The sequence below is a fragment of the Eschscholzia californica genome, unplaced genomic scaffold (assembly GCF_041429995.1).
Source record: "Eschscholzia californica isolate CP2 unplaced genomic scaffold, dmEscCali1.0.p SCAF_1, whole genome shotgun sequence".
Lineage (NCBI taxonomy): Eukaryota > Viridiplantae > Streptophyta > Magnoliopsida > Ranunculales > Papaveraceae > Eschscholzia > Eschscholzia californica.
In genome coordinates this window covers 28,915,835-28,926,364 of record NW_028238198.1, presented here as the reverse complement: position 1 = coordinate 28,926,364, position 10,530 = coordinate 28,915,835, and the positions used below count along the sequence as shown (strand labels likewise).

At 32.2% G+C, this 10,530-nt stretch overlaps 1 protein-coding gene across 1 annotated transcript; it reads left to right on the top strand.

Moving 5' to 3' along the window:
* Window positions 1-7,322: 7,322 nt before the first annotated feature.
* LOC147565819 (protein FAR1-RELATED SEQUENCE 4-like) lies at window positions 7,323-9,138 on the top strand. Its single transcript, XM_086652684.1, has 4 exons — window positions 7,323-7,638; window positions 7,844-8,246; window positions 8,501-8,581; window positions 8,802-9,138. The coding sequence occupies exons 1-4, from the start codon at window positions 7,323-7,325 to the stop codon at window positions 9,136-9,138; spliced, it is 1,137 nt and encodes a 378-aa protein (XP_086508810.1).
* The last annotated feature ends 1,392 nt before the right edge of the window (window positions 9,139-10,530 follow it).

Genomic DNA, 10,530 nt, shown 5'->3' with positions numbered 1-10,530 from the left:
TAGATGGCTAAGATTTAAGGACTCTTTTCAAGAACGAAATATTATTAATAAGTTTGAAAGATAAATAATAATAAATGAATATTAAACTGTCAGCACAGATGTCAGACAGAAAAAAACAATTCAAGAGATCACAAGACACTTATTACTGTAGAATCACCCCCCCCCCCCCCCCCCCCCCCCCCCAATTAGACTAACAAAATAAAATAAATAAAATTCACCATTTCTTTTAATTTGAAAACCCAGATGTAAATTGTTGAATTGTTCAGTAGTGATAAAATCCCGATCTTCTGAAACTTGACGACCTTTACACGGTAAAAAAAAAAAAAAAAAAAGTTAGCTTCCCCGTGAATTTTTTTTATTGGGAATCTCCCTAGTACTTACTTCCATGATTAATTAGCTAGGAACCCATCATCAATCTTGCAAATGAAGAAAAAATAGTTATTAACAGAATAATTAGGAACACTTCTAAAATGTCTTCTTTTTGTTTTGGGATTTTGTTCATAGATCTTCAGGAATACTTTGCAAAGCTGGTCTCCAAGTTCTGCAATTTCCCTTGACAGGTTGAGCTCTCTTCAATTGCCTCTTTTTCAATACAAGTAATCTTTGATCTAATTGAATAGATGATCTCTGATTAGTGTTATTGTTTTCTTTCCCATTTCCCATCATTTGAAGCATATTTTTCAAGTCTTGTTTCTTTACAAGGATTTTAACCCGAACGACACCGTCTTCTTTAGTATGAGAAACAACACCTCCATGTTTTTGAGCAATGGATTCTAATAAATTGCATTTCATTGACACCTTTTGGTTTCGACATGTCGAAAGCCTTGAATCTCTCTTGGGTGATGACATTCCTCTGTTTTCTTCAACAAACTTCAATTCCATTTCTATTTGTTAGTTCGAAAATATCTAATATCTAATCTTCTTGATGAGTAAGTAATTAAGCTTCTAATTAAGTTAACTAGAAGATTGATGAGAACTCTTTAGACTTCTTAAATATATATATACATGTAGAGAAAGAGAAATGGAATGAAATAGATTCATGGGCCACATGCATAACTGTCATGAACAAATAAACAAATGAGTTTGGTTAACTAGGTAACAATAAAAAAAATTAGGGCCTCTTACCAAAAAAATAAAATAATAAGGGTTTGAATTGTGGAGCTTAACTAACTTTTTTAGATTAGTGCCAACCTAAGGCTTTAGCATGATCATCAAGTTCTTAAAGGTTTTGACTTCGCTAGAAAATTAACATGTTCTTGCTGATGTTATTCTGAAGTACTCATAAGCTTTTAGAATTACAATATTTTATGATTGTCTTAAATTGTGATATTTTTCTGAATTTTTTAATCTAAGAAACTAATAAGGTAAGAGTACCAAGAGAAGAAAGTAATCTAGAGGAAGAAGAATCTGACTCCATAGAGAAAGAGGAATCTGACTTCAAACTTCAAAGAAGAAACTAATCCATCAATCTGACTCCAAATTAGGAAACCAGTCCATCCTAGATTTAGGTTGTTATTTTATGTTTCTTTTCTGTTTAATGTTTATCTCTTCAATATGTTTCTATTCTTGTAACCTCCTCACTGCTTTAGGGAAACAAGAATAGTTTTCGATGTACAAAATTTTGAGTAATATTCTGTTGTCTAAGACGAAGGAAGTCCGACAAAGGGAACTATTTGCTTTGTCAAAACAGTGTGAGAGAGAAGAGAGAGAGAGAGAGAGAGAGAGAGAGAAGAGAAAGAGAGAGAGAGAGAGAGAGAGAGAGAGAGAGAGAGAGAGAGAGAGAGAGAGAGAGAGAGAGAGAGATCTAGTAGAGAAATTTAGCAGAGAGCGAGGAGGGAAATGGTGGTGGTGCTGGTCGGAGCGTCCAGATTTGGTGGTCAGAGATGAGGAAGAAGAAAGAAGTTTTGTTGTCTAAGAAAATTTGACAAAATTCACAATTTCTTTTTCAAATTTGACAAAATCCGCAGTTTTCCTTTAAAATTTTGTACCCAAAAAATTTCTTGTTTCCCCAAAGCATCGGCCTAATATAATTGAGTTGAAGAGGAGTTTTAGAATTCAATTCAGTCTCATAATCTATTTCATAACAAAAGTTTCATTAACAAATGTTGAGTAATAGCTACAGTTTATCTATTTCATAAAAAAAATGCAGTACTTTCGTGTGACAATTGACCATTAGTTTGTAATCATTGAAGGCCATTTTCTACTATCTCTAAAATTCCATTAGCAAATGTTGAGTAATAGCTACGGTTTATCGATTGTGTAACAAAAACGCATATCAAAAGTGTGTATGTTTTGTAGTGATAAGGATATTGTGTTAAAAAAGATTCGTCATATTCTTTGTTTGTTGTATTAAAAAAAGGATTCATCAAATTTTTTTAGGTTTCAACTTCCTATCTAAAATTGGCAAAGGTTAGCATGAGTAAGGTTTCACAAGTTTGCACAGATTTGCAGTTTGTGCTCTTCCCACTGACAGTCCAAGCGTAAATAAATAGCTAAAACGAGGATTGAGTCCAATAAGTACTACCCTACCATGGAATTAGTCCAAGTTGAAAAAGAAAAAAACAGTCTACAAAATTGCGTTGGGGAAACGAAATTAGGTTTGGGTAGTTAAAATCGGGGGTGAAAATACCGTATTTTAGAGGCTAAAAGGTAAAATGCATCACAACACTGATCTGTTTAACGTCATGCGCACATGTCTCTGTAAGACCCACAGTATCAGATGACTCCACTTATGTTTATTTGGAAAGATGCGACATACAAAGGTATTTGTGTTCATTATAATGGCATTTGAGGTCAAACATCTGTTTATGCAAAAGAGTTAACTTATGAAAGGCAAAAAGTAAAATCACATTTTTATCGGTGAAGAGCTGAATTTTGTTCAATGTAAAACACATGATGTAAAATACAAAATACCCCTGGCATTATGTGATATACAAATGTGAAATATGTTACAAACAACATGGTTTATGTTACATACAACCAGGGACGGATCCAGGATTTTCACTTAGGGGGTGCGGATTTATATGCTTAAATTTTTTTTTCAAACATAGTAATTAATAAAATATTTATATTTATTAATTACATTATTACATCAACGGTTACAAACGCAATTGACTTCTACGAGAGTTTAATTTTACTAAAAAATTTTTTGAGAAAATTGTGGTCTTTTGGTTAAAATGGACCACGTTGTAAATAGTATCTACGAATTTCATGTCTATATTTGGATTCATAACTTGAAATTGGTAGTCTAAGATCAATTGGCAAAGATGATAAATTAGAGTCGGTCTCGGTGTTGGAATGAAAAATAACGTTGGAGTCGAGTCCAGAACTTCTGGTGTTGAACTTGATGAACCCGAAGAAAAATTTCTTTTAAAATTTATAGGATTTATGGTAGATGGGTTGAAGTTTATAGGGTTTAGAGTAGATGAATTGAATTTTATAGAGTTTAGAGTAGGTAAATTGAATTTTATAAGGTTTATGGTAGATGAATTGAAGTTTATATAGATATATAGTAGATGAGTTGAAGTTTATATGATTTATAGTTGAATTGAATTTTATAGGGTTTAGGGTAGTCGAATTGAATAATTTCAATTTATAACGCTTTAAAAAGATTTCTACATATAAAAGTTAAAATATTTCAAATTGCTTACAGCGGGACTCGAACTCAAATCTCAGAGTCTCATTCTCCCACAACTGCACTCCTCAATCATTGGGCCAAGCTATACTAGATGTTATTTAAAAACACACGATTGAATATATATAGACAAAAACAAATATACATAAAAAAAACACTAAAAGTAAAAAGAAACACCAAAAGTACTTGTAGTGGGATTCGAACTCACAACCTCAAGGTTGGAGCCACAATCCAGTCAATGCTTAATCCGCTAAGCCAAGTCATCTTTAGTGTTAGAGTTCTACATCAGAATATATGTATGCATACACGTATATATATAAAACAATTTGCTACTACTACTACTATAATTTTTTTTCGGGTGGATCCAGGGGGTGCGGCCGCACCCCCTCGCACCCCCATGGATCCGCCCCTGCATACAACGAGGTTTATGCATCAGATCGATCGGACAATTATTGCATCAACAAAATACATTGAGTCATGACTTTTTAGCCATTTTGAAACTAACTTTTCCATATTGTCCATGTTTCGTAAACCTGTATAATATTGTATTTCACAATGAAGTCAACAACAAGAACATCTAGAGCTCAAAAATTAGGCTTCATCTACCAGTGCATGAGCAAAAAGTAGGATAACAAGATTCTCCTTCATTAATAAACTGACATTTTTGAATATAAGAAGCAAATAAAATAACAATTTTACCGACGCTCACATGCTACGCCAAATATTGCGGAAGAACAAAATGAAATTACGCGTATACGAAAGCGAGTGATATATCTTGATTGTATATTAAGGGCTTGCTTGTGATGGGCAAGAAAGAGAAATATTAAGTCTTGTTAATTAAAAGGTAGGTGGTATTCGATTGGAGAGAGGCATGAATCAGAATAAAAGTTGACTAGCGCCCCTAACGCGTACCATCAGTGATTGATTGCTTATATATTGTTGGGATATTAATAGAATGCAGTTGTAATATTTTATATTTCTGGATAACAATGAGTTGCAATGGTTAACTATGCATTATTTCTTAAATACAGATCTTATTGATGCGATGGGTCAACAATTTTTCAATCTTATCACCAACTTCCTATGATTTTTGACGAAAAAAATAACAAATAATAAAATGAAAGTCAAATGCCCAATTAGATATAACATTATAGCATTAAAATACAATTGCGGGTGTGGCACGTAGAACTGGCCTACGCTCAAAACCACCAAAATTTTTCGGCCCCAAAATTTTGCATGGAACCAAAGGCCCCTTAATCTACAATAGAAGCACAGACAAAAACAAATTTAATGAAGCAGGCGAAGCCCAACTGGCAAGACACCTTTCTGTAGCTCAGGGATCCTAGGTTCAATTCACCCAATCCACATTTTCTATTTTAAATTACAGAACTTATGTACTTCATGAATTTCAATTATCTTGATTAAGATTAAAGTTAGTTCTAATAAGGGTTTTATGTTATTTAGTTGATTGTTATCATTTTGCTAGTAAAACGTCTATATCTAAGAGCATCTCAAATGGGACACTCTAACAAACACTCTAAAAGTCCTAGTTGTCAAGGGTCAATAGAGATTCTCTTTCCAAAATGTCAATATAGAGACACTCTAATTTTTGTTGGTCTCCAATGGAGATCTCTAATGTGTCTATACTTAATACACATGTCCTTTAATTTAATAGATAAAAAGTAGTTGAAAAACAAGATTTTTTATTGGTTGAAATTTAAAAGTAGACACTCTCATTTTAGAGTTTCTCTCTCTAGACACTCTATAATAAATGTGTCCACCTCATATTAGAGTGTCTAATAAAGTGTTCCATTGGAGATGATTTTTTAACAAAAAATCCAAAAAGTCTATGTGACACTCTAAGTGTTAGAGATTGAGTGTCCCATTGGAGATGCTCTAAGTTGGTGTGAAGCACTTCTTTGTTCTTGCTTGTAATACCGCATGATCTAAGATCTTAAATAATCAAAATTGAAATATCCCCACGTGCCACATTAAGTTGTGCACATAATAGTCTAATTAAATTCGATGTTGTTTAATGGGAAGCTATCGCGTTTCACTTGCTTTTTGTGGTCTTTTACACTAGAATTTATGAGCATATAGACCAAAAAACGACCCCTAATAACAGTTTTAATCCTCCCTAATCCCATAAAGGGTTTAAAAACTAAAATATTAATCTTAACGGAAATCTAGTCCATTTGGATACATCTAGAGAGAAAACACAAATCCCTAGAGTATATAATAAATCTTATTACCTAAACTAACCTTCCTTAAATATTAAAACACATTTACCCTCAAATTCCCCAAATATTTTTTTTCTTTTTTATCTCCCACCTTTCTCTCTCCAATCACGTTTCTAAACAAAGTAACCATGATCTTCATTATCTCCAGTTACCGAAACCTGCAACTTTTCTCTCTCCTTAAATCAGAATCGTTTGATAATTATTCATTAATCTCAGAAATCTTATTTCTTCTTCATTAGAGCAGCTGAAATCATCTTCTTCAGGTAAAACACAGTATAGTAGTCATTTTTCGTTCCATTGGTAAGATTTTATATTGTGTTTCAGGTTATTGTAACAGATTATCTCTCTCTAAAGTTAATCATATATGATTTCTAGTAAAAGTATCAAAGATTTATTTACTATTTCATTAATTTATAGTGTTTGATGTTTATTTTCTCTCTCTTAAATTTTCATTATTGTTTTTGATCTTTATGTTTAATAGATATTTACTGATTAGTTCAAATCCAGTATGTTATTTTTCCAATCAATCATCATATCATATTTCTTTAGATAGTAGTTTAAGCTTAATGATTTTCACATTTTTTATTCAGATCTCATTTTTCTATCCGTACAGATATATGAACCAGGCCTAAATCCGTACGGTTCTTTATAACATAATTTACATTATCGATAATTGACAGTAAATTACCATAATTTATAGTAAATTGCGCAAACATCTTTTGTACGATGTTTTTATAACCAAACATAATATATGTATTTTTTAACAAATTATACATACTTTATCAAGATATCCAAAACATTATATTACTGAAATGGGTAACTTATTGACAATTGCGCGTAATGTTAACCTAACACAGTACTAATTTCAAACTGAAGAAACTTTGCTTCATCACCAAATCTCGTGTACTTTGATGTAATTTATATATGATTTACGTAACTGTATATGTTGTTTATATTTGCAAAATTTATTTTAATATTAAATGTATATGTATTAATGTCTGTAAATTTGTTATCACAGGTGGAGTTTTTTGCAGAATCATCAAATCAGACTAAACCAACCAAACTAAAATCAGATGGTTGGGATAAGATATTTACTGAAATTGGTCAGTTATTCCCTAGTGGTGCAAAAACATTTCGATATGCTCTTCGACAATATAGTATTAACACAGGGCATGATTTCAAATTCATAAAAAATGATACAAAGCGTGTTACTGCTGTGTGTCCTGTTGAAGATTGCAAATGGAGAGTGCATGGATCGGCACCATTAAAATGCGAATCTATGTTCATTTTGAAAGATACGAAAATGAAACATGACTGTGTTGATTTCATTAAGAAGAGCAAGAAACCCAAAATCAACAGTTGTTTTGTTGGTAAACTTATTCTTGATGATGTAACCAGAAGTCCAGATCGTTCCTCAGCAAGTTTGAAGAACGATTTCTTGAAAAACTATGGTGTCAAACTTTCATATTACTACACTTATGAGGGGGAAGAAAGTTGCAATGAATGAAGCATTTGGCCAGGAAGGAGATTCATATGCAAAATTTAAATGGTATGATGATACCTTTTCACGTACAAACCCAAACAGCATAGTCCAATTAGAAGTTGACGATGTAACTCGTAAATTTCAAAGAATCTTCATTGCACCACACGCTTGTATAGCTGGATTTAAATATTGTCGACCTGTTATATATGTGGATGGGACTTTTTGCAAAACTCGTTTTAACGGGTGCATTCTAGCTGCTGTTGCTAAAGATGGAAACAATGGTAAAGCATAAATTTCCTTAATTCCAATTACTCAAATCAACAGTACCTGTACTTTATCTATTTTATTACGTACTTTTTCATATTGTCTCCATAATTTGTCATGAACTATCTGTAATTTACTACAGATTAGACATACTTTATGACGCAATTTACGAATATAGGAATACATTATAATTGATTTTTCAAACACAATATACAATTTCAGGATTATTTCCATTTGCTTATGTTGTTGTTGACCTGGAGAATGACCTTAATTGGGACTGGTTTTTAAGGCATTTACGCAATGCAGTGGATATGGAAAAGACATATACTTTTATTTCAGACCGTCACAATGGTATTATCAATGGTGTTAAGAATATCTTCCCAACAGCAAATCATTCATTTTGTGTTTGGCATCTAAGGAACAACCTAAATTTAAGATTTGCTAATGAAGCTCGAAAATCAAAGTTCTTCCAAACTTTGATATTCAAGGCTGCTAGAGCTATTCCCGAGTCTGAGTATAATAAAACTATTAACCAGATGGTACAGATGGGTGGTTCTAAAGTTGCTGCATTCTTTCAATCCTTAGACCCTGCATCATGGGCAGATTCATTCTTCCCTGGTCTAAGGTTGGAACACTCAATATTCTCTATATATTTGTTGTTGTATCTCGTTATTTATCATAAATTACCTATTTCTATTGACAAACACTGATACTTGTAAATTAATTACACGTACTTTAACATATTTTAAGTAATACTATCCAGAAATTATAGTAATCGTGAATGCGTGCTCATAATTTATCTTCATGAAATTATAATGTATTCACCTGGTTTAAGTTTTTTAATGATTACATAACTATATAGTGTTGTTGTTTAAACAGGTACACAGCAATAAGTTCTCAACTATCAGAGTCCTTTAATAATCAGATCAAACATGCTCGGGTACTCCCAATTACAGCAATGTTGGATGCAATACGTATCCATATAATGAACAAGATGAATGTAGCACAGAATTGTCTAAGAAGTGGACTACGTTCTTGTGTCCAACCATCACTGATTTTTTGAAAGCTAAATATGATAGTGCCGCAACTTGGAATATGCACAGGCAGCACCATTCATCTTTGAGGTTTATTCAGATTAATCTCATTGTGTTGATCTTCTTTATCTGACTTGTACATGTAGAAGGTGGCAGCTTGATAGTGTTCCTTGTGAGCATGCCATGTTGTGCATTAAAACTTTAATTGACGATCAACAAGATTGTTTCTACGATCCTATTTGGAATACGGAGCCTTATGTGAAGACCTATGCTGAACATATAATGCCCGTCCTGGATCATGATGAACCACGTACATTTGATGCTGAGTCCAAAACACTCCCACCTTTGATTCAGCGTAGACCTGGTAGGCCAAGAACAGTAGGGATCGAGAGCTCAGGCAACATTCCCAGGAAATTGAGGATTTGTGGTAGGTGTAAGCAACCTGCCTACCACAATCGATCCACATGGAGGGTTAATATTTGATTTTATTTCTTCGGTTACCATATCTACTATGTACTTCCGGTTCTATTATTGACAATCTAATGAATAAATTTTCATCAGTTTCTGATAAATGTTTCATTATGTTGCGTAAAGTTTGCATAATTTATTCATACATAAAATTGTATATACAGTTTAGTTGTATAATATCAAACAATACTTCTGCCTAGGATACCATAATTTGTTATACATTATTAATTATATCGTAAAACATACTAAATGTATGTCATTATACAAAATTGATTTCAATCAATAGATAACCACTTTCATAAATTACCATAATTTTAATGACAATTCTAATATTTTTAGAAAAAAAAACAAATATTGTACTGTTCTATAATATCAAACATTCAAATAACCAGTCATTACATTTGAGTTAAAATATACCACTCAACAAAATTATAATCAAAACTAATGTAAATTCTTTCTCCACTGATCTCTCTAGGGTTCTAAATCCTAAACTCTTTTCCAAGTTTCTTTTTTTCTTCATCTTATTTTTCAAAGCTTTGTTTTCTTCTAATCACTAAACCCTAAAAATATAGGAGAACAACCTAATATGTTTAGAAGTGAATATGTTTTGGGGTTTCAAAATTAATTAATTTTTAGGGTTTATAATGTGTTTATTTTGGGGAGGATTAATGGAGGAAGAAACTTGCTTTGGACATCCCATGGAAGATTTATTAAGAACTTCAAAATATTTTGTTTGATGATTTCTAGGGGTTAGAATGTTTTTTTCCTCTTTATCTCTCTAACTTTGTTGTTGATTTTAAAGAAATAAGGTTAGTATGTATTTGAGATTTGGGGAAGATAAGTAAGAGAAGTGATAGAGAAGGAAAAAAGATGAGATGAATAAGTTTATTTTTCAGAGAAGAAGAAAGAGATGTAAGTTATAAAAAAAAATTGTGATCCCCATAAAAAAATATTTCCTAGAGATTTCACAAAGAAACATAGATTCCCCGAAGATTTTTCTTTATTCCCCAAAGCCGCGACCTTGATTAAACATCGAAAAAAAAACCATGAAATAACTAACATCAAATCAAGCTGTATAATACTAATAGATAAAGATTACAAGTTTGTTACTTACTTTTCTCCTTGTTGATGATCATACGGCGTATTCAACCCCGTATATTTCTTTTTAAATTCAAGACTGACATATTCAATTTTGTGAAGCAGTACATCTAGTATCTCCTGCCCATACTTGACAGCATTTTCTTCGCAATTTTTACGTAGCATTATGTTGAAGAATAACGAATTGTAGTGTGTCCAAGTTTGATCATAATAATCAAAAACTAGCAACGTCCAATGGATACCCCTACTTACATTTGTAATCATCGCATGACACATTGTTGCAACTATATAAGATATTAGACCTCTATC